Here is a 22750-nt window from a genome sequence, read left to right as displayed (position 1 = left end):
TACAGATCCCCATGTTTAAGTTCCCAAGTACATAGATACCCAATGGTACTATATACCGTGTGACAATTGTCGACAAATGTTGTGGTTGGTCACTATACACCCGAATCAGCTTTCCTCTTCACCTGCTGTTCAGCTGTCTCAACTCGTAGCCTACATTCCTGCCACCAGCACCCTCCTCCTCATCTCTCAACCTCCCATACCCCGGTCCATCCTCTGCCGCCCCCGGCGGGCCGGCATAGGGCTCATCGCACTTGGCGCTGCTCAACCTAGGCCAGTACCGTCTGTAACTCCAGTATGCCACCGTCCAGCCCAGCAACCCGCCAATCGTCACATCATAGACATCATGCCTGTAGTCCTGACACCTCGAGATAGCAATCATGGTTGCGCCCACCAGCGGCGCCAGACAAAACAGCGCCTTGAGGAGGTCGCCCCTCACCACCTTTTCCGTGTGCTCCGCTATCGACCCTGGACCGTGGGCAAAGATTCGGGTTTGGCCGGCCAGAAAGAGGGAGAGGTAGCCCAGCCCGGCGAAGGAGAAGGAAGAGTGGCCCGAGGGGAAGGACCGCCAGCCGTCGTGGAGCTTGTGGTGGCCTGTTTCGGTGCAGACGGATATGTCTACCAGCTTGTCGAGGGGGGTGTCGGGGAGGGGGGCGCATCGGGCGAGGAGGTCGGGACGGGGGCGGCCGACAGCGTTTTTGATGATGTCGGTTAGGAGGGAGGTGAGGATGAGGGAGATGGTGAGGCCGAGGACGGTGACGTGGTGTTTGTGGGAGGAGGCCGAGGAGAGGAGGTTGGAGAGGCAAATGAGGATGAGGGGGAGGAAGAGGGCGTATATGAAGTCGTGGGCTGCAGGAGGGCGCAAGGGTCAGTAATGAGGTGGAGGAGCGCAAAAAGGGAACGGGGTGGTTTACTTAGGGGAACTCTTTCGACCTCGGCGTAGGGGAACGAGATGCGCAAGTCGTTGAGCGAGAACATGCGGTGGAAAGGTTCGACGAAGAATTGAATGAGGATGTAGCTGGAGAGGAGAATGGCGAGGCCGATGTAATCAGAGGCATACGTTCTCTAGATTCGGAAACACAATCAACATCTAGTCCAACAAAACACTACAACCTGTAAGTGACTTGCATTCCAGAATCGCATCACGGAAGCCAGGAAACCGTTGCCAGTTGCCGGCGAATTGGGCCTCGGGGGCGCCATGGCGAGAAGTCACCGCCGTCGGAGGGATCTGAAGGTGCTTCGGAGCATTGAAACTGGTGCAAAGGACAGGAAAGGGAAAGAGAAGATGACAAGGTAAGCTTTCTGTTGAGGAGGATCAAGGACCAGGTCAGTTTGCAATATCCCTGTCGCAAAAGCCCAAAAGCCGACTTGGCCTTGCTTGGAGGGGGGCTAGAGTCTGGGGATGACGGTTCTTGGCGTGTGCAGGGGGCGGTTGGATGTTGGATGTGGGGATCCCTGCTTGAACTTATCAACTCTCCTTGCTCTTCAACGCCCTTGTGGCTTGCCCTTCATGCCTTTCTCTTGATCAAGTGCAAGGGCTGTTATGTCTTCATGGGCTTAAAGTCGAGTTTTGCTAATTTCAGAGTCTCAATCCACACACAAAATAATCCCTCTGAGGGCGAACATAGCCAATACGTCGACATGTTGTATCCCTTCGAATTTGGTCTTGTATGCCCTCGAGTCCTCGACTTCGTCACGGTGATGTCGGCTCTAGATATAAGATGAGGCCATGGGCTTCAAATGAGGTTTTCTGTCTCTCGACAAACTATCGAAACATCCTCCAGTTTTCTAATCACTTCTCACCAAGGTGCCTACCACACAATGTCTTTTTCAAAACTACTACTTGCAATTTTTGTTGCGCTGGCAATCCCAGTTCAAGCCATTCCTCATCTTCAAAACCATGACCAAGCTTGCTGCCCATGCCCAGCATCCACATCAGCCATCACTATTACCATCCCAGGAGAGACCATCACCGTCACTCTGGCCCCTCCGCCAGCCCAAACAGTGACTGTCATTCTCTCAACACCACCCACCGAGAAAACCATCCTCCAGACAGTTACAGTTATCCCCCGACCAAGCTTGGTCGCTGAACCACCCATAATCTATTCAGTGCCTCCCCTTGTCCAGACCGTGACATTCTCATCACCAAACCCGCCCCCGCCTGTGGCCCGCCTCCCGTCAACAATCACCCTGACTCAATACCCCCCTGAACCGACGACAACCACATCTTCCCCCCCAATCGAGTCAACATCATCCCAGGAATTCGTCACCGTAACTATCACCGCCAACACCCAACCATCCTCATCCACTTCCGAACCCGAGGAACTCCTGCCCCCCTTCACATTCACTCCCTACAATCCTTCTAAACCAATCACCTCCCCCTCAACTACCACCATCCCCCAAGCCTTCATCTTCACCCCCTACAACCCCCCCCAGCCATTAACCTCGACCTCCATCAGCACCCACACCTCAACCTCGACCCTGCCATCTTCCCCGCCAACACTCCCGGTGTCAGATGAAAGCGACAGTGAGAGCGACAGTGACAGTGACAGTGACAGTGACAGTGACAGCGACAGCGAGGACGAGAAGGAGGAGGACATCCAATCAGCAGGCTGCACCACCGGCACATCCACCATCCTCTCCACCACAAGAGTAACAGTCTACAACACCGTCACGAGGAGGGTATACCCTCTTTCCTCTCTTCAAACCATCAGCAGCACCGTGACGGGTATCAACGGATAGGCTGCCGGCCGTCCTAGTTGGTGTTATTATGTATTTTTATCATGTCGTTGTTTTTCCTTCATGTAATGGTTCCGGAGTTTAGGGGATGATGTACAAGCAATGTATAAAATCCAAAAGTATCACTTCCTGAATACTGTTTACCTTCCTGTGTACCTATTCATTATCGACTGTATCGCTATCAATGATATTTCCTCACAGAAAACCGTCAACTTCACAAACCAACCAATGTTCAGGTCATGAGGTATCATTAAAACACTACCAACACAGCCCTCCAAGGCCGGGAAATTTCTGCAAAGAGACGCACAAAAACACAAAAAACAACCACCGGTAGATACAGGGAATCATGCTATACTACTCTACCAGCCCCAGCAATAATATGACCTTCTCACCACCCACCACCAGGGACTTCCCTCTTTTAGCCCCTTTGGTTCCCCGGCCCATCCCCTCCTCACTCCCTTTCCCTCCGTTTTGATGCTAAGAGCCCCCGCACCCCTTCAACAAGCAAAATGATACTGTAAAAACTCAAAAAGCAATGCCCTTGTTATTTGTTCCCACACTGCAGACCAATGACGCCCATCCCATCAAGGGGGTAGACTATAATACTCCCAAATCGCTCCCTCCTTCCCCAAATAAACTTAATAGATAGAGACAACGCCAATGAGACAGATAAAAGGGAAAAAAGCCAAACAGCAACTTTAACCCCTGATGATAAGAGAACAAGAAGAAAAACACTCTGATATCGCCTGCCCAGTTTGTTGCCGCTTCCGCTGCCACGCTGACGATGCTGTAAATAGGAAAGAAAAAAAAGGCTGGCTGACGGATGGCGGTATCATGAAGAAGAAAATGCTTTGTTTGCTGTCCCGTTGCGAAACTTTTGCCCCTCAAATATTTGTCGTGTCGTGTCATTAATAGACCCATTGGCGGGTCCCAAGATTTGTGATGCCTTCTCCGCCCTTCGTTCTCTTTATGCTTCCTCCGATGATGGCGACTCCTACGCAGCTTCTTCGGCAAGCAGGCGTTGAACCTCTCCTTCGTTCAGGAGCTTACGTCTGCCGAGCTCCTCTGGCGGCCTGCCATCGCGGACTGCACCAAAGTCAAGAATCTGTGTCTGGTTAGCAGCTGTCTTGCACCGATGATAGACAGGGGACAAGAGAAATCTCACCTCGATATATGTCAGATTTCCTCGCTGGACGGCAGCCACGCATCTCCGGTCATCAAACTTGACCTGCCACACTCCGCTCAGATCTGTCAAGAGATCTTGAACCAAATCACCATTATCAATAGACCACATCTTGACGTTCTTCTCACTGCCCGAAATGACCTTGGCGCCGTCGTGTTGAAAGCAGGTGATAGCTCCAGTATGTGCCACGAGCGTCCGCTTGCATCGGCCAGATTCGGGGTCCCAGATTCTCAGAGTGCTGTCTGCTGCGGCTGAGACCAACCAGTCGTCCCGCAGGTCGAGAAGTCCCACCAGCAAACTGTGGCCCTCCAAGGTGTGCAGGCACGCCCCCGTGGCAAGGTCCCAGATCTTGACCATGGAGTCCATCGAGCCCGAAATGCAGCGGTTGCGCTTGTGATCGAGAACTACCGAATATACTTTTTGACTGTGACCCTGCAGGACATGCAGTTGCTCTCCCGTGCTGATTTTCCAGACCCTGACAGTGCTGTCGTAACTCCCAGAGACCAAGGTGTCAGCATGAGCTGAGATGGCGCGGACCGAGTGAGTGTGCCCGCCGAGGATACGAATAAAATACGGGCACTGATCGTCACTAGCCGGAGGGCCCGTCTGAATGTATCGGCGAGAGCCCGCCTCGGGCAACCGCCAAATCCGCAGCTGACTGTCTCGGGAACCTGTGATTATCAAGGGCTTCTGGGGCATCATGACCGGCTTTCCATTCTCCATCGCTCCCGTCTCTGCAGGCATCAAAATTTGCAAACAGCGCACAGTACTGGTGTGGCCGTAGAAGGTCTGAGTGCAGATGCCCTTCTTGATGTCCCAAACACGAACCGATCGGTCCGTGCTGCCCGACACCAGTGTGTTGCCCTCGTACTGCAGCGCCCAGACACCACCTTCGTGACCTTCGAGCTTGGTGCGGAGCTCGCCCGTCTTGGTGTCATAGACGTGAATCAAGGTGTCGTCGCTCCCAGTGATGATCTTGTCTTCGTCAAATTGGAGGCAAGTGATGACGTGGCGTGGGTGGGCAGCAAAGGCGACATGCTCGGGCCTGACCTTGCCGTTCATCCAGCTGTTTTTGATCATGTAGTGCCTCCGGTAAAGCGACTTGAACAAATGGAGGTGCCGCAAGCTGGGAAGACCGATCTGAGGATCCGGGACGGCAATAGCGGCGGCGTTGGCAGCTGAGATGGGCCCTTCGGATTTGTGCGTCTTGGGAACCGGGGAAGTCCTATCATCCCTAAACTCTTGGGCCCCAGCACGCCGCTTGGCTCTATCAGCGCCGATATGATTCAGCCCACGCTTCCGCTTGGACGTCCTAGTTGACTTTTGAACAGGCGTCTCCTGCTTTTCTGTTTTGACCACCGACCGGACGAGTTCGTTTTCACTCAATGTCAGTCTATTTTGATGGCTCAAATCAAGCTCACAACCATCATACCCGACAGGATCCTGCCAACCCCAGCCTTGCTTAATGGCGCGATCCAACTCTCCTGGTGATAGGGTGAATCCATCATGGTCAAAAAGCTCCTTCCACCCTGTCTCGTTGCTGTCGGCAATATGGCGCCAGTGCTTGGATACCTGGGCCACACGGCAAAGGTCTCGGTGATCGAGATAGGAGAGGATGTGAAGGCTGAGCTCGAGGGGTAGTTGTCGGAGAAAGTCGCACTTAAGGGCCGGGTTCACCACATCAGCTACCACACGTAGCGTCTTCCGGCTGCATCTTCGCAAGAACTGATACATAATCCACGTCTTGAACTCGTTGGGGAGCACCTCAAAGCCTTCAATTAGGGTGCGTGGGTCGACAAACTGAGAAGCCTGTGAGCCCATGACCTGTGATTGTCCACCAGAGCTGAACTGCATGGGTGACATGACCATCGAGTCACCTTCCGTGGTCTGGGTATCATCGATCCACCGTCTCCGATCAGTGCGAGTTACCTCGGAAGAAAAGGAAGCATCGGCATCAGGGGCTGCGTCTTCATCGGGAACGTCTGTTTGAGGCTGGGCGGCGGCCAACGTGGGGGACAGACGTGGACTTGGGAGGCTGGCATCTTGGACCGCAACGTTGTTGATGTTTCCTCTTGGTTGAAAGGGGTTGATGGCATCCTCGTAGGGTTCGAGATCGGCATCGGTGATGGGCGGGGTGGCCACATTGCTGAAAATGGTTTGCGATTCACTGCCAGCCGGACTGCCGGTATCAAAGATGGAAGTTGACTGGCTGGTGCCGGACTCGATATTGTCAGTATTCAAGGCTCTCAGGCGCGAGGGTCGGTCCATGCCAAGGGCAGCAAGCTCGCTGGTATCCGGGGTGGCTAAAAAGGCGGAAGGGTGTCGAAGACCCCTGTTCGCACGAGATCCATGTGCTACGGCGCGCCGAAGCTTATCTGATGCGGCGTTAGGGAGGCCGGCGTGCTTGTGAGCCCTCTGTGAGCTTCTTCCGGCGGCGGGTGCGTTACTGGGTGAAGCTGTGTGGGCGGCCGACCTCCGTGATCTGCGCGGGCTGGACTCGGTCACATCCTGAGAGCGAACAGTGGAGATGTCCAAGAGGCTCTCCACGCCAGGTTCAGATTTGACGATGTTGGCATAGTCAATACTTTGTGAACGTCGCACCTGCACACCAACTTGTTAGCATTGCGAAACCGAGTGGCCAAGGGGGTAATACCACGTACCTGGGTATTTATGCTGTCCTCCCCAGCCCAGCCCTCGATATCGTGGTCGTCAACATCAAACGTCAACTTTCGGAGTTCAGGCGGGGTTTGTCTGGCGGCGAGGGGGTATTCTTTTGAGTCGAGCGACTGCAAGCTCCGTGGCTCACGAACAAACAGGGACGGATAGGACCTCTTGGTCGTGGTCGTGGTGGTTACAGTCTTGGTCTCGATGCACTCCTCGGCAAACTGCATCCTCCGGCGAGAAGTGACCTCATCCTCCTCCCAGGTCATAGACACCTTATGGCTAGATCGAGGTCGTCGAACATCCATGCCGTTGGAGGCGGCTGGAGAGCTCATGGTCGCTGTGTGTGCGGGATGGCGTGGGCGATGGGAAGGAGAGGGAGGGACAAGATAAGGTAGGCGATATGCAATAGGCTCAAGGAAGAGCGTGTGGGTATTTCAAGTCCGAGCAGCTTGGGGGCAGGCTTCGTAAAGTGAGAGGAAAATTTGAGAGAGTGAATGGGATGAAATCTGGCGGTTTCCAACGCGTACCAGCCACGACCGTTGGTGTTTCCAACGCGTCCCACCCCACCAGAAACCTAATTTGTGACAGCACTACAAGTAGGCTATCATGATGTGGCTCTCGAGACTCGGGTTGCTGCCGTTCCAGGTTTGTTTGCTGGAGTCGCGGGGCGGGGATGTTGGGGCGGTCGGCGGGAGACTGAGAAAATCGGATGGCGGTCGGCGACGCTGCGGGCTATACCTATTGGATGGAGGTGCGGTCAAGGCTGCTCAAAGGCGTGATCCCAAGCGGGAGGCAAAAATCGGCGTCGATGCTCTCTGTCTCTCGCAAACAAAGGGGGGGCCTCCTGCTGCACAGAGCGGGAAAAAGGGAGGGATTGTATATCGGTCGAGGTTTGTTCTTGCCCTCGCTCGGTGGAATAGTGAGGCAAAGTCGTGGTCGTCGTGATCAGGGACGGGAGTCAGCGGAGAGGCAAGACCCATTCGCTTTGCGGCAGCGTGCGTGCCTGTGCTGTGGCCTATGGCCTGTCCCTGTGCCACTGTCTTGTCTCTCCACGCCCAGTTCCGCCTAGTGCGATACCCCGTTGGGGGACACCAGCCACATCTTGGCAAGGGAAACTGCTGACCAACATAAGGCCGAGGCACCGCACTTCTGTCTATTTCTACCGTGGTTTCTCGAATCAAACGACTAGGCAATTATGAAAGACTCATTCTAACCGGAACTTCTCGTTTCTACTCTTGTTTTGGTGGTATCTGCCGCTGCGAAGAATTCGAGATGTGGCTTGGGCACTCAGATCCAGCCACAGCCGTGCGGGGCAAAGGGGACGCCGGGAGACCCGATCGGGCTAGAATCGCAGTCTCACTTTTGTTTCCTTGGTTTTCTTGGTGTCTTGGAATTCCGAATTTTCTGGGAGGCCGTTTGACAACTCAGCTCACTCCTCAGGTGCCAGCACCTCAAACCCAAAGCCACCCCAACCGATCTGTAAAAAGGGGCAAATGTTTATCAGATATAATTACTAGTGCAGCCCCAGCTCCAGTTGTCGCATTGTTCCCTAGCCATCGATCACCATCTCTTCTGCCAGTGCTTGATCACCACAGTTCCAGAACATACATAACCTGTGGTGCCGTCACAAGGCAGCTCCATCCGATAGGTACGATGACGACACTGATGCTGGGCAGCAAGGTCAAACCACATCTACAAACCGGGGATTTCTCACCTGAACTCATCTGAAGGCTGGAAGGCAAGCACTTTAATATTTGACTGGAGGTCTCGCCTTGCAGGTGCAGATCTTTGTTCACGACAGCGCCGCACGTTGACCCGATCTCCTAGCCACAAAACCTACTGCAGCCCATGGTGTTGTTAGTAGTTGCAGGTTACGACCAACTACGGACCGGTAGATTAATAAGGGATATCGAGTGAATATGAAAACAGATGTCCCAAATTTCCAAGATATCCAAGCCTGTTGGATATTTGGATAATTAGATAATAGGTAGTTTCAAACAAATCAGTTTCTCAGAATTCTACATTCACCTCACTCGCCATGGTCAAAGGTGCGAAGGTTGTTGATACTTGCTGGAGGTAGTATCTGTCTATGTAAGGTAATCATATTCTGAGCTCTTCAAACTGGCATTCCTTATGGTACCTTTTACATATCTATGTCTCAGTCGAAGGATAGGTAACATATGATGCCTGTTGTTATTCCATTCATCATTCGAATCCTTATTACACTGACAAAGGTGCACTGCACTACCCATAAGTATGCGAAGTGTCCAGAAGGTTTTACAAGAATACTCCTCATTGGGTTTCTTGGAGTTCTATTTGGGGATGATATCTTTGCCTCTTTGCCTCTTGCCAACGTAAGATTTAGAGGTGCCTTCTAGCACAACCAAGCGATGTTGATAAACATTCAACTCGGATTATACCATCGGCCCAGCAACTTTTAAACTCTCATAGCATCCTCCCGTGCTTCTGCCCCAAATAATCACCTAGCGCAAAAGCCTGACTGTTTCGAAACCAAAGCACCTCACCGGGCACACCAAAACTAGGGTCCTCTATGATGTAACCTCTGGTCATGGTGATCTGCCGGGCCATGTCCGGTGCAGCAAGAGGAAGGGGCAACACCGTCCCCCCCATCTTTTAACCTCACCTCACCCCTCCCCCCTTTCTTACTCTTCTTGTCTTCTGTTCCCCATCTCGATCAGCCAAAAAATTTGAAGCAGCTGTGGACAAGCTGCGTGATACCAAAACTCCCCCCTTTGCAAAGAGCCAGACCCCGTTTTCCCTAATTCTTCTTGAGAAATAAATCGTCATAATGTCTTACACCTCCCGCGTGGGTCTAAACCACATCGATGTTGTCGGCCCCCTTTTGCGTAAGCTCTTCTGCCCCCTTCCACCAAGCAAACCACCTCTTGTTCCACGGCTAACCTGCTGTTATTCCCCTCCCTCCAGCGGTAACCGGCTCCTTCCTCCTCCCCTTCACAGCCTACTTCTCCCTCCTCTCCACCCGCGTCTCCATGTCCCGTATCGCCTCCAACTGCCTCCTCGGCTCCGCGCCCCCCTCGACCGAGCCCAACGCGGCCGCGAAGCAGCACGAGCTCCAGGTCGCCTCCCGCGCCCAGGGTAACTTTGCTGAATACGTGCCCCTCGCCTTGCTGCTCGCCGGAGTGGCCGAGCTCAACGGCGCCAAGAAGAACGTGCTGACCAGTGCTCTGGGGGCCCTGTTTGTCGCGCGGGTGCTGCATGTTGAGATGGGCTTGAGAAGACCCGAGAGCACGGGTGTTGGTCGGCCGGTGGGCTACTTTGGAACGCTGGGCGTGATGGGATTCCTGGCCGGGTATGCGGGCTTCTTGGTGAAGGATTATTGGGGGTTCTAAGAGGATGAGCTTTCCTGGACAGTCAATACCTATGTCCCCAAAGCTAGTAGTCGAAGGTGTGTGCGTCATCTTTCAAGGCCCTGGTTGTACCTTGTAGTCTCTGTTGATTAGTCGATACAAAGGGTGAAATAGTTGTTAGACACATTGAGCAAAGGGGGAGAGGTATAGTAGGTGCGTGACAGTATTCTGAACAATTTGTGATCCTACATGACTCTAACTAAAATGGGTATCGTGATTCTTCGGTCCGAAAGCAAAAAAAAAAGAACAGACAAATAGGTAAAACGCCCACAGACAATAAAATATATCCAGATCTTCAATCCGCATGATTGTGTCTTTACGCATCTCCATACACTGTCCCGGATGGCGAGCCTGCGGCCTGGCCAGAGGTAAGGTCATTGGGAATCGTAACGTTGCTCTCGGCTTGCGAGGGAGTCGTGTCGCGGTTCTCGAGGTTGACAATGATGGCCATGGCACCGTCGAGAGTCTCCTTCTCCGCGCAGAGATCTCGGCGAATCTGGCCAATGCGACCCTCTTCCTCCATGAGCTGATCCAGCATCTCAGGAGTGGTGCGGTTGCCAGTAAGGCCAAGCTTATCCTGAAGGTAGGTCTCAATGACCGAGGCCACACGGGGAAACAGCCCAGACATGGCATGCATGCACACAATGTCTGTGAACCGATGAGCGGCAAGGACGTAATAGCCTCTGGTGTAGGCGGCCACATCCAACTCCTGCTGAAAGGGCTCGGGGCCCATCTGGCGGAGGTCCTTCTCCATCTTGGCTGTCTCCTGGGCGAGTTCTTCCTCGCTGAGCTCCTCAATCTTAGGGAGTGAGCTAGCTGGCTCATCACCCTTGTGTGCGGCAATGCGGTAGTGGTTGCGGTGCCTAGTCAAGGTCCTTAACTCTTCAGCCTTGTACCGGTGCAAGGCATCGTCATTTCTGGTGAACAGACGCGTGCCCTCGAGTTCGTGAATCAGCGCGAGCTGGGCCTGCAACTCCTTCTTGTGCATCTCGACGAAAGCCTGCATGTGCTCGGTCGACAACTTGTAAATTGCCCGGTTCTTCAACGCCGCAAAAGTCGAGTCAAGGATCTCCTGGATTTCCTTGCTCAAGAAGTTGAAGGTTTGGTTGAGGAACGTCTGGAGCGGACCCTTCCAGGCCTTTGCCGCTTCTGTAAAAAGCGGTTCATAGACATTGGAAGAAACGAGGCCCGGCTGGCCGGGTATGGCATTGCGCTGGATCATGCGCCGAATTTCCATGAGTGTCTTGCTCGGCCTGCCTTTGGTCGGGGTCATGGTTGTGCGCATGTTCGTAGGGGTGGAGGGGTAAGACCGTCCCTCGGCATCTTCAGCCTTGATGCGCTGGCGGCGACTGGGGGTCTCGGCTGGGGCAGCACGCTTTCTGCCACTGGGTGTGGGCGTGGGGCTTCCCTCCCTCGTGGGCGTGTCGAGATCTATTAATACCGGAGCACTCGCGGCGGATGACTTGGCGAACAACCGTACGTTATACTTGGGCTTCAGCTCAAGAATGGCTCTTGTAAACCGGGCGGAACAGGCTGTGTCCCAGGTGCTCATAAATTCCTGGTCAATCACTCGCTTCTTCAACAGGCTGCTGAACATGGTCAGTGCCTTGTAAATTTCCAGATCCGGGTTCGCTGGTGGCCCCGGGTACAGTTGGAGCTGCTCAGCGATGAAGTTGAGTCGCTCAAGAACTTTGCGCTTCACTTCCGGAAGAACTTTGGAAAACTCTTCGCCGAGCTTCAAAGACAAGAAAGCCTTCAGCTTTTCTATTCCGCACCTCTCCTGGTAGCGATCAAAAACATCGGGCCAGTGTCCTTCTGCTGTTCGATTGAAGAAGGCCTCTTCCCGCTTCGTCTGTTCTTCCAAATCTCGACCTTGTCGAGAGGTGATGAAATAACCCAAGCCGATGCGATGTCCACGGCCCTTGAGAATTCCCAGCCAGCGCTCAGTGGCTTGGTCATCTCGCGGCAGCAGGTCTGCCTTGGTGATCACCCCAACGCAACGGTGTTCAGCACGACTCTCCCGGATCAGGCGCAGCGCCAGCGAGTTTTCCGTGTCCAAATTCATGGACACGGCCCAGAGAATGATGGCTTTCTCCCGCTTAATGTAAAGCTTGGTCAGGTTCTGGACGACACGCTCCAAGTAAGCATCCTCGGTCCGCCGAGCAGTGTTGAATACACCCGGAAGATCATAGAAGTTGAGGTCGGCTAGATCAGGCCCTTTGATCTCGAGCGCCACGGTATTTGGCGAAAACTGGGCCTCGGAGGCTTCCTCCTTGCGCGAAATCAGCTCGTGCTGGGTCAGCTGTTGGGAGTCAGGCCCTTCTCCACCCCGAGGCTTGGGGATGAAGGCCTGGTAGGGCGTGGATGGGTTTAAGATTGCGACCTGGGCGCAGCGCAGTACTGTTTCAATCTCTTCGCTGTCAAATCTGTCCCGGACTGTCTTGAACTCGTGGCGTCGTGTGCGACTGGGGTCGAGTTTGACCCAGGGAGGGAACGGGTTTGTTGCTGTGACATCCTGCTCGGTGATGGCATGATCGGGCAGCTTGAAACCGTAATCCAAGTTTAGAAAAACTCGGCAAGACCACTCATCAGCTCGCGAGATTCTGATATGGATCGGGCACCTTGTGCAGGTGCCGCTGCTGCGAGGCAGACTGAGCCCAGCGATGCCGGACATCAAACTCGATTTGCCCGACGACTGGTCACCGACGAGCACCAACTCCGGCAGACTAGCAACGTGCTGAATGCCACGAGACTGCAGCTCACCCAGGGCATCGTTGATGTCCTTGAGGAACCCTTGCCCGAAGTCCTTGAGGGCAAGATTGGGCCCCATCCCGACAAATGACCCGCCCATGCTTTGAGATGCCAGAGACATCAGGGCCATCGGGTCGTGGCCAGGCTCTTGCTTCATGCCGGCGCTTGTGATCGACTTGGCACGGGTTTCCATCCAGATGATTTCGTTATCCTCATCTTCGTACTGGTCCTCCGCCTCCGCCATGAAACGGGTATCAGTCACACTAGCTACAGGAGGAGTAAGCACACTGTACGGAGGAACATAAAATGAGCGGAGAACTTACGAGCCGTAGACCGTGCTTGCCGCGTAGGTGAGCCAAACTGTGCCGAGTTGGTAGCAGCAAAACTGCGAGTGGCAGTGGTGTTCGCCACGGCCACACCGGGCTCGGGCTTCACTCTGGGAGGCATCACTACTGTGTCGCTGTCAGACTCAAGTCACACATGGACGAGGCGAGATGATGGCGAGCTTACCAATGCTGCTTGAGATGTACAGGACACTATTTTTCTCATGCGGCTGCTGTTGGAGGAGGTGGGGAGGAGAAGTCGTAGAAGTAGGAGGCCAAACGGAAGGCTGAGCTCAGGAAAGTGGACGACGAGAGGAGAGAGAGCAGTGCCAAATAGAAAACTCCTTCGAAAAGACGTGAGATTGCCAATGAAGAGTCGAAAAGTCGGAATAATCGAAACAGTTGAGATGAAAGATCGACTTCGACTTCACGAGGGGGCTTCGAGGGTACAGCTTTTTTGCGGTGGAATGAGAATCTCGCGGTTTGCTCCAAGCCAAGATGACACGCGTTAAGGAAACAGGTAAACACTGCGCGACTTTGCTAATATTTCTTAGCAGGAAAGAGAGGCGCTGGAGAGTGGCCTGGCCAGTAAAAAGGGGCAGTTGCGAAAGGTGGGGTTGGAGGGGTGTTTGGTAGTGGTTGCCTACACAACGACTTCACAACACAACTGCAATTGCAGGTTGGAAAATGTGAGCGAAAAAAGAATGGATCAAGCCACTTTACGCGAGGTGAGACGCGACAAGACGTGACGCGAGGGGCAAGGACGCGTTTTTGCTGCGAAACTTAATTGGGCCTTGGCAGGAACGGGAAGTCTGACCATCCCGCTTTGCCTCAGGACGTCTGCATCTATATCACCTGGACTAGCATATAGTCTATTGTGGTACCAAGCCCTGACGTCTCTCGTAAACCTGAAATTGACTTTGGTGATGAATTGGATGGTAAATTGTGGCAAGCATCTCATTTATTTGTAGAATGGTTCTCCTTGTCAGTTTCCACAGCTTCTCCATCTCTCATTTGAGAGGAGAGCATCAACAGCTGGTCAATGCTTCTCTCAATGACTTCAATGAGCTTGACGATGAACGTCCAACAACACCCACGTCGCTCATGATGGCTCTCTAAAACCTACTGCTGCTGCTCTTGTCAGTCTACTCTGTTACCGCATGCGAGCATGACCAGGTCACACTGGAGAAGAGCGCAAATCCAAGCTCAGAAACGGTGAAGGGCGGGCTGTCACGTGGCTCCACCTGCAACTGCCAGAGGCCCCTTGGCGCACATGCCACATTTCCCCAGGACTGCCCAGCTGACCCCTGGCAGTGAAGTCAGGATTCAGGGGATTTGGAGCTGCATCAAGCTTCTGACCCCGCTATTAAGCAGCACCAAGCCATTCAGCCCAACCATTCCAGTCCAACGACAACGACCTGACAGCTTTCTAGACGCCCTCATCGCTTCTTTTTCCCCTTGTTTTTTTGCAGAGGTGATCTTTGTGTTCTGAACAAGAGACGCGATGTCGCTTCAAATCCCCCACCACCAAAAGGCCAACGGCAACACTGGCGCCACCAAAGCCGTGATTCTCGTGAGTTGCCCAGTGTAGGGGGGCACTGGATACACTGGACAGATTGCTTACTCGTTTTCAAGGTTGGTGGTGCCTCTCGTGGCACTCGCTTCCGCCCGCTCTCTCTCGATGTTCCCAAGCCTCTCTTCGATGTTGCCGGTCACCCCATCATCTGGCACTGCTTGACCGCCATCAGCAAGGTCCCTTCGATCCACGAAGTCTACCTGATCGGCTACTACGAGGAGCATGTCTTCCGCGACTTCATCAAGGATTCGTCGTCCGAGTTCCCCGACCTCTCCATCAAGTACCTCCGCGAATACCAAGCCCTGGGCACCGCCGGCGGCTTGTACCACTTCCGCGATGCCATCCTCAAGGGCCGCCCCGAGAACATCTTTGTTCTGAACTCGGACGTCTGTTGCAGTTTTCCTCTAAACGAGATGCTTCAGCTCACACACGAGCGCCGCGCCGAGGCCGTCATTCTGGGCACCAGGGTCAGCGAGGATGCCGCCTCGAACTTTGGCTGCATTGTCTCCGATTCTCACACCCGCCGCGTGTTGCACTACGTCGAGAAGCCCGAAAGTTACATTTCCAATCTTATCAACTGCGGAGTCTACCTCTTCCGCGCCGATGTCCTCTTCCCTTCGATCCGCACCGCCATCCAGCGCCGCGCCGACAGACCCCGTCTGGGCTCGTACCGTTCATCCGAGAATCTTGCCAGCTCGTACATGTTTGACGAGGAAGACACGCAGAAGAATGAAGTCATTCGGTTGGAGCAGGATATTCTCGGAGAAATGGCCGATACCAACCTCTTCTTCGTCTATGAGACCAAAGACTTCTGGAGGCAGATCAAGACGGCCGGCTCTGCCATCCCAGCCAACGCCCTGTACCTCCAGAAGGCCCAGCAAAGCGGCTCCAGCGAGCTTGCCGCTCCTTCAGCCAACATCAAGGCCCCCGTATTCATCCACCCCACGGCCAATGTACACCCCACGGCTGTTCTGGGCCCCAATGTCTCTATTGGACCTCGCGTGACGATTGGACCTGGCGTCCGCATCAAGGAGTCTATCGTGTTGGAAGACGCCGAGGTCAAGCATGACGCGTGCATTCTGTACTCAATTATCGGTTGGGGCAGCCGCGTCGGTGCTTGGGCTCGTGTGGAGGGCACACCAACCCCCGTGACGAGCCATAACACGAGCATTATCAAGAACGGTGTCAAGGTTCAGGCTATCACCATTCTTGGCAAGGAGTGCGGTGTCGGTGATGAGGTCAGAGTGCAGAACTGCATCTGCCTGCCATTCAAAGATCTGAAGAGGGTAAGATTCTTTCCGATGTCGTAGTGATGTGTGGGTTCCATGAAATGAGCTAACCTGTGTAACTCTAGGACGTTTCCAACGAGGTCATTATGTAAGGATGGGATGAAGAACAAAACGAAGAGATGAGATACCAAAGTTGAAGTTGATCAGTCATGGAGAATGGGACTGGGTAGTGGATTTGATCAAACCATCCTAGCATGTTTCGATAGATGCAAGCAGAGTCGGAGTCAGGAGCCATAAAGATTTATCGTAATAATAGACGTTGAGGTTTTGCAATCTGCTTCTACCTCGGTAACAAGCTTACAGGTGGAATCTAGGTGAAGGTCCCCAGACACGTTTGATTTATGGATATCTTTCAAGTCTTGTTTTGATTCTTGGGAAAGTTGAATTGGAGGGGAATTTTGGGAAACAACTATTATATGACGAGAGGGAAACGATCCCATTGATTTTCACATCTGCAGTAATAGGCTTGATATTGGAAGCGTTCAAATGTCTAACAGGAAGGCTTGAAAGGCTCATATTACTGCTTGAGTACATGGGCAGTACAATATCAGGAACAACCCCTGAATAAGACACCATCCTGACGTAGGTAGGTGTTAATATGTCATATTAAGATGCTGCAGGTAATACGGGATTTGGTCCGATTGATGGAAATTCAAGCTGTAAGAAATAGTTGAATCAACTGATAGGGAGAAGAAAAGAAAACAGGTCCGTTGAATGGGACCGGACTCTTTTTTATGCATGTGGAAAATGGCACCTTTCCGGACACCCGGCCGGCCTTCGGGAAAGCCACTGGTTAGACTCCGTCGTGCCCTAACCTTCCATGCTACCCAGACCCTTGGCCCATAACAGCAGGTAAGGTATGCGTACCTAGGTAGGTAACCTACGCTGTGAATAGATGACAGATCGTTATCTTATGTACTTGGATGTATAGATGATCTGGTCAAATGACGCAAAGGAAGCGCATTGCATATTCTTCTAGTATGACGTGTCGTTCTAAACAGGGGAGCCTTGAGGATTCTCGCTAGTGTCCCTTTTGGGTGTTGTAGTCTTCTATTTTGCGATCAATCATCAACATAGAGGTTGTGTGTGTACGGTGAATTACCATTTCCTTCTTTTTGCTTCTAGAAGAACCGAAGCTCAAGTACTGTGGCGAGAAAGAGGGAACAAAATGCTGATTACCACCGATTTGGCATCACGGTTATACACGTCCTCTGGAAACATGCTTTAATCACTGCAAAAATACAAAATGATCGACATTGCAGTTCTCTGCCTCGTGTGTCCAGCGAATCCTTCTGCCGTGATGGGATTTATTCACCGCAGGCGCCACGGCGCAGCGGCGAGGCATCCGTGTCATGAGTTCAACCCCTGGCCTGCCTGTCTCGGCTATCACACCACGACCATTCTGTCCATACTTAGAGTTCAAATTGGAATCACTGAGTTGCTTTGAAGGTCGCTGTCAATGTCTGACAACCATCTTTCGATCCTCCTCAGACACTGAATTCAACACCTGCCTACAGGGAACGCAAGCCTTCTCGTCAGTGTCCGCCCAAAGGCGAAACCTACCTGATACTCTGTGTCCACTCAGAGCTTACTGAGTAGTCGGAATGATCAATGTCCGTCACTGGGAACTTCCAAGACTTGTTGGTGTTGACTTCATCTCTGGATCTGCCAAAACTTGTCGGTTTAGGCATCAAACGTCCGATACTGAGATCTTTGATGAATCAGGTTCTGCTTTGAAGTATGGTATTGTCCTATGGGTGTCTTCCTCGGCCTGGAAGGATCCCATCTTATTTCGGGCCTTTCCGAGCAGCCGCTTTCCGGCACACGTAGCGCTGAACTTGATCTGCCCTCGGGACGGCCCTGGCTCCCTCAACCTGATCCACACTCCCTCCCGGCCCTAGGCCTGACATGCTGCTCGACAACCCGATTTGTGAGGTGAATACCGTGATTAGCCCCTGAGCCTTCATCCACCATCGCCAGATACGATTCAACTTGTACAGGTTCGTATTCGGACCTTGCCACCAAGCCCTGCTCAACTCACCACTTCCTGCCGTGCTTTACATCTGCGAAATCGGGACAAGAGTGCTTCTGAAATACCAAAAGGGCCATAAAACATGTTGGCGGGTTAGTGGCAGGGAATGAGTCTTGGACTGGGGAGCACACCTCTTGGAGGGGCAGGCCATCTTGGCCTGAAAGACACCAGAAGCTGAGCTGATTCCCGGCCAAGATGTCCTCCGCATCACAATGATACCCTTTCGAGCCTTAGTTGCAGCCTTTGACGCACAGGGCGGACAGGGGGAAGGCCTGGGGGGCCTGGACGCTCGAGACCGGGACCCAATGCAAGTGATGGTTATGGACGGGCCTCATCGGAAGGGGACAAAAGAGCCTGACAGTCTCGATGCACTTGGCAGGTAATCTGGCGCCAATAGAGCCCTGTGAATCTCTAGGAAGTCCTATCTGACCAAGGAAGTCCCGTCTGCACGCGATGCTGGCTATCACATATGGATGCGGACTAGGTGCATGGGATCAAGTCATTGTTTGCGTGTCGTCAGGAGGTCTGAAGGGGTGGGGTGGGGGGGGGGGAAGGAGGTATCTATTGCAATGAGCAACATGATTTGTGAGGAATCCCACGAGGTGGATGACCCTGGTTCATCCCCCCAGCCCGTTGATCAGGAAGGAATGCCATCATCTGATACATGTCGTGATGATTGGGTATTGGTCGATAGACCTCTAATTAATGGACAAACAGTACCTATGAATAACGGGACGAGGGCCATCCCATCGTGTCCCACTGTTTGTTTGGCGGGAACAAGGGGCGGTGAGAGATGGGTGAATCTCGGGGAATGGGAGGGGGGAAGAAGGCGTCTGGGTTTCTCAAGCCCAGCAGGTATAGACTGCAACAACAGCACCTCACTCAGAAAGCTAGGCCAGTCCATGACGCAGACTGTCGATCCTGCTGGAATCACCCCACGACCTTCTATGGGGGCTTGTTTGGAAGGTACAAGTGCTGGGAAAGCCATCGCCATGAGCCTTATTCAAATGGGGCTCTCAGCGAATCAGATTGCGGCGGAACTAAAGCCGAGTTTGTGTCAGCTCAATCCTCCTCTCTTCTCTCACTGGAAGTCAAAATACTTTGGGTTAGCCTCCCGCTCAGGTGCTTTTCCCATTTCCAAAACCCCTCAATATCAAATCCCGCGGCTCTCCCATATCTTCGATTTTCCTCAGTGCTGATATGAAGCTATCGCCAACAGCACTCTCCCCCACTGACAGCAGCGAACATTCCCGTCGATGGAGCCCCGCGGCTTGCTACCCGACTCCCGTCCCGCGAACCCGAGTGTCCGTCCTGCTGCTCATAGTCCGTCCACCTGCAGCTGAGAGCCCAATGTCAGAGTGTCCCGGATTGGTGCTTGGCGTTGGTTGTCCTGGTTGCTACACACCCACACGCACGCTGAGAAGGGGCCAACCGATTTCTGAAGTTTGATCATAGATGGGAACCTCTCCTCCAACGAGGCAGGGGAGGCCATGCTAATCTGCCAACGTTGGTGTCGCCCAATGAAGACCCACGCCGAGCTACATCCGTATCTTCAGACCTCAGCTTCTACTGCAATGTCTCAACCCGCCGCTCGCGGGCTAATTCTTCTGATTGCTTCGAAATGGCCAGGGCAGCTTGTGGGTTCCTCAAAGCTTGAGGGGGGTTGAGGGGGGATGGGGGAGGACTCACGTATCGGACCCGATCCCGGCAGCCTGCTGCACCGGATCACATCTCCGTTCTTTTTTTTTTTTCTTTACCGCCAGCTAAATGACAGTGGCAATCCGGCCGGGTTCAATCTTCATGCTATCGCTTTCCAAGCTTGCTGCTAAAGCGTGTGGCGGACACATCCGGAAATACGAGGGGGGTTCCGGGGACGAGAGCTGCTGCTCTGATAAGTTTCCAGTCTACCGGGTCCCAAATGGCGTCTTGCTCTGCTTCGGATTGAAGAGTATCAAGGAGTAAAGCCGAAGGATTTCTTCCCTGTTCAGGATACTGCATCGCAGAAGTGGTCAGGCTGCCCACGGTCGCTGCTTTGCGTCTGCAAGAAAGGCTCCTACGCTCTGCTCAGTCTTAGGCTACTGATGGGTTATGTACCCTGGAAGTTCCGATGGCCATTGCGTTGAACCCTCCAGGTTCCGTTCCATATATCAGGCCATGGATCCCGGGAGGTTCGACGTTCGATCCTGTCGCAAAGACGGAACCATACAGAGAAACAAGCACGTTCCCATGGGACGTTAGTAAATCCTGAGCAGTGAGATTGCGACCTATATCTGCCACTACATTCTCTAGGCGCTTGTGCATCAACAAGTAACTGGACTTGATCAACGTTTAATCACTCGCGGCTACGCCTATAGAGTCTGTCAAGAGGTACAGTGTGTGTGGTTTGATAGTGCCACATTTCCTTTCGCGTTCGGTTGCCAATTTGACCGTCAGCTAACCGGCTATCGGAGGACAATATAGCTAGGTGATCAAGAATGCCCAAATCATCTGTGGCTCCTCGAGCTTCACAAGAACGCAGCAAGAGAAGCATAGCCGAGTACATGTTGCGATCTACATCAACGGTTCTGGAAGCCATATTTCAGGAAAGCGGCAATGTCGGTGCATCAATCGGCCTCTTGGAAGATGGGAACTACACCTTCCATGACATTGGCACCCGTGCCCTTGACGACGACCAGCCCCCTACTAAGAATTCAAGATATCTCATATCATCCATGACCAAGCCTTTTATGGGCCTTGCAATATCAATTCTTGTCGCTGACGGAAGACATGGCATCTGTTTTGAAACACCTGTGAAGGATATCCTTCCAGAACTTGAGGGACGAACCGCACTGGTGTCGGACCAGATGAAGCCTGAGCTGACAATCGGCCATCTTTTGGCGCACCGGTCCGAGTTCCTGAGGTACACCAACCTCTGGGAAAGTCCCGGGGGCCACATTCCATGGACGACCATTGATCCAGTCCTGTCGCTCCTCCGTCACATGCCACGAAGCAGCCAGTATACAGAGAAGACATTCGATAATTCTAGGAACTACTCCAACGAATGCTTTGCCTTGCTTGCTGAGGTTGTTGAAAGGACCACGAGGATGCCGTGGGGAGAGTTTGTCACAGAGAGGATTCTGCAGCCATTGCATTTGACCAGCACCTTTACCGACGTTCCGCAGGACCATCTCCAGGACAGGAACAGGTATGTTGCATCTCACAGCGTGAATGTAGATGGTTTGATGGCGGGAGGTCATCAACTTTGGCAGAGGAACTGCATAACAGGTCCCAAGGCAGAACCCCTTTTGATTGAACCCTCCCAGGTTTCCTGTGTCAACCGCGGCTCTAAACCATCTCCTCTGGGGGCGGCGGCCGGCATGGTGTCTTCAACGAAGGACTTGCTGAAGTTTTTCGGCTATCTTCTTGAAGTCTTCGGCAGCCTCCAGGGTAAGAGGTACGACCTCGGCCACAAGATCTCTGAGGTCGAGCGTGGCATGATCACTTGGTGGCGCCATATCCTTTCACATACGCAATCGGAAAACTCCATCTATGCCGGCGGCTGGTTAGTGGCAATATTTTCCAAGTAAATGTTGGATATCAGGCTCTGACTGGAACACAGGAACACCACCAACATATCTTGGAACCCGTGCGACATGAAACATCGTTGGCCTGGCTCAGATGGCGACAATGCGCGTCGTCTTCAGAGCGCCATCAGGAGCAGCCACAGTGATGGAGCTCTCACAGCCAATCGCTTGTGGTACTTTTTCCAACAACTTTCGATTGGTGGAGGCGTTGGTGTTGGCAAGAAGCTGGCGCTCTATCACGGCGGGAATATGGTGGGCGCCACTTCGTCCTGCTTTCTCAGTATGTGCTGGCACTTGTCCACCTCACCCGGGTGAATTCGAAATTCTAACCTCTCCTTGCCGTCAGTTCCATCGCTCAAACAAGCAGTCGTGGTTCTTTGCAACACCCGTGGCTTTTACCTTGACGCAGCCAATATCGCCTGCATGTTTCTGGCTGATGCTTTGGCACGGAAAGCGACCGACCCTCGCGCACTTCAAACCTTGTGCGCAAACCTTGACACTGTGGTCCGACACATTAAAGGCAGTTACATACGGGATTTGGCTCTCTACGAGACAAGGCTTGAACGGGAGTATTCCCAACTTGCACGTGCGGAAGACTTTGCGGGCTGTGTGGGGAGATTCCGATTGGTCCCAGGTGTGTTTGCTGAGATTCAGGGGCATGCTGGAGGGTCATTGAGATTTCAACTGTATGGAAAAGGGTTTGAATACCCACTGAGAGCCAGACATGACTGCTGCGCGGTCTCTTCAGAGGTGACCATGACGTTTGCCATGCCGATGAGAGACTTGGTACCTCTTGGCGTAGGCGGAAACAACAGATTGAATATTCGAGATTTCGAGCTGGTGTTTAGGGGCCGAAGAGGGTCAGGCAGGCCGTTTGAGGAATTTGTTTGGGTGTTTGATCGGAATGGGGTTTATGAGGATGGGGATGAGAGCGCATTTGCTTGGAAACGTGTGGCCTGAGATATGGAGTTGATGATGGTCTTGGTGTTTTCTTGGTGTTTTAGTCATCTTTGACTGACCATGTGGAATCCGTAGAGAAGTCTCTTCTTGGCGCGGTTAACACGGCGCTGGCTGATGCCACACTGTGCAGGCAGAAATGAGCCAAAGTGAAGAAGTACATTCATCTACCAGACAAAGGAAATATCAAGTGAAAAAGAGCGTAGAAAATCAAACCAATATATACTCCCAAGATCCAAAGAGCACCAGAATATCCACAACAAGGCCGAAGGCCGAGTCCCGAGCTC

General features: G+C 53.0%; 8 protein-coding genes across 8 annotated transcripts; 5 read left to right on the top strand and 3 right to left on the bottom strand.

The window, feature by feature from the left end:
• Positions 1-118: 118 nt before the first annotated feature.
• On the bottom strand, positions 119-1197 carry QC763_405230 (uncharacterized protein; the record flags this gene model as incomplete). Its single annotated transcript, XM_062912167.1, has 3 exons — positions 119-846; positions 912-1062; positions 1111-1197. 3 exons carry the CDS (start codon positions 1195-1197, stop codon positions 119-121), a joined length of 966 nt encoding a protein of 321 aa, XP_062766251.1.
• A 621-nt stretch (positions 1198-1818) lies between these two features.
• Positions 1819-2739, top strand: QC763_0071280 (uncharacterized protein; the record flags this gene model as incomplete). The annotated part of the gene is made up of 1 exon (XM_062905985.1): positions 1819-2739. One exon carries the CDS (start codon positions 1819-1821, stop codon positions 2737-2739), a length of 921 nt encoding a protein of 306 aa, XP_062766250.1.
• Positions 2740-3211: 472 nt separating this feature from the next.
• On the bottom strand, positions 3212-7789 carry CDC4 (SCF ubiquitin ligase complex subunit cdc4). The gene is made up of 3 exons (XM_062912168.1): positions 6580-7789; positions 3902-6520; positions 3212-3841 (listed from the first exon to the last, which is right to left on the bottom strand). The coding sequence occupies exons 1-3, from the start codon at positions 6913-6915 to the stop codon at positions 3731-3733; spliced, it is 3066 nt and encodes a 1021-aa protein (XP_062766249.1). The 5' UTR covers positions 6916-7789; the 3' UTR covers positions 3212-3730.
• A 1099-nt stretch (positions 7790-8888) lies between these two features.
• Positions 8889-10112, top strand: QC763_405250 (uncharacterized protein). Its single transcript, XM_062912169.1, has 2 exons — positions 8889-9450; positions 9530-10112. The coding sequence occupies exons 1-2, from the start codon at positions 9393-9395 to the stop codon at positions 9952-9954; spliced, it is 483 nt and encodes a 160-aa protein (XP_062766248.1). The 5' UTR covers positions 8889-9392; the 3' UTR covers positions 9955-10112.
• QC763_405260 (uncharacterized protein) lies at positions 9283-13923 on the bottom strand. The gene is made up of 3 exons (XM_062912170.1): positions 13234-13923; positions 13047-13175; positions 9283-12990 (listed from the first exon to the last, which is right to left on the bottom strand). The coding sequence occupies exons 2-3, from the start codon at positions 13168-13170 to the stop codon at positions 10289-10291; spliced, it is 2826 nt and encodes a 941-aa protein (XP_062766247.1). The 5' UTR covers positions 13171-13175; positions 13234-13923; the 3' UTR covers positions 9283-10288.
• A 65-nt stretch (positions 13924-13988) lies between these two features.
• QC763_405270 (uncharacterized protein) lies at positions 13989-16224 on the top strand. Its single transcript, XM_062912171.1, has 3 exons — positions 13989-14619; positions 14682-15908; positions 15977-16224. Exons 1-3 carry the CDS (start codon positions 14551-14553, stop codon positions 16001-16003), a joined length of 1323 nt encoding a protein of 440 aa, XP_062766246.1. The 5' UTR covers positions 13989-14550; the 3' UTR covers positions 16004-16224.
• Positions 16225-19082: 2858 nt separating this feature from the next.
• On the top strand, positions 19083-19610 carry QC763_0071230 (uncharacterized protein; the record flags this gene model as incomplete). Its single annotated transcript, XM_062905984.1, has 2 exons — positions 19083-19266; positions 19399-19610. The coding sequence occupies exons 1-2, from the start codon at positions 19200-19202 to the stop codon at positions 19608-19610; spliced, it is 279 nt and encodes a 92-aa protein (XP_062766245.1). The 5' UTR covers positions 19083-19199.
• A 171-nt stretch (positions 19611-19781) lies between these two features.
• QC763_405280 (uncharacterized protein) lies at positions 19782-22466 on the top strand (the record flags this gene model as incomplete). The annotated part of the gene is made up of 4 exons (XM_062912172.1): positions 19782-20310; positions 20404-21484; positions 21542-21786; positions 21853-22466. The coding sequence occupies exons 2-4, from the start codon at positions 20418-20420 to the stop codon at positions 22464-22466; spliced, it is 1926 nt and encodes a 641-aa protein (XP_062766244.1). The 5' UTR covers positions 19782-20310; positions 20404-20417.
• Between the last annotated feature and the right edge of the window lie 284 nt (positions 22467-22750).

Source organism: Podospora pseudopauciseta, chromosome 4 (assembly GCF_035222475.1).
Source record: "Podospora pseudopauciseta strain CBS 411.78 chromosome 4, whole genome shotgun sequence".
Lineage (NCBI taxonomy): Eukaryota > Fungi > Ascomycota > Sordariomycetes > Sordariales > Podosporaceae > Podospora > Podospora pseudopauciseta.
Note: the sequence above shows the minus strand (reverse complement) of the source record. Positions and strands in the feature narration are given on the sequence as shown.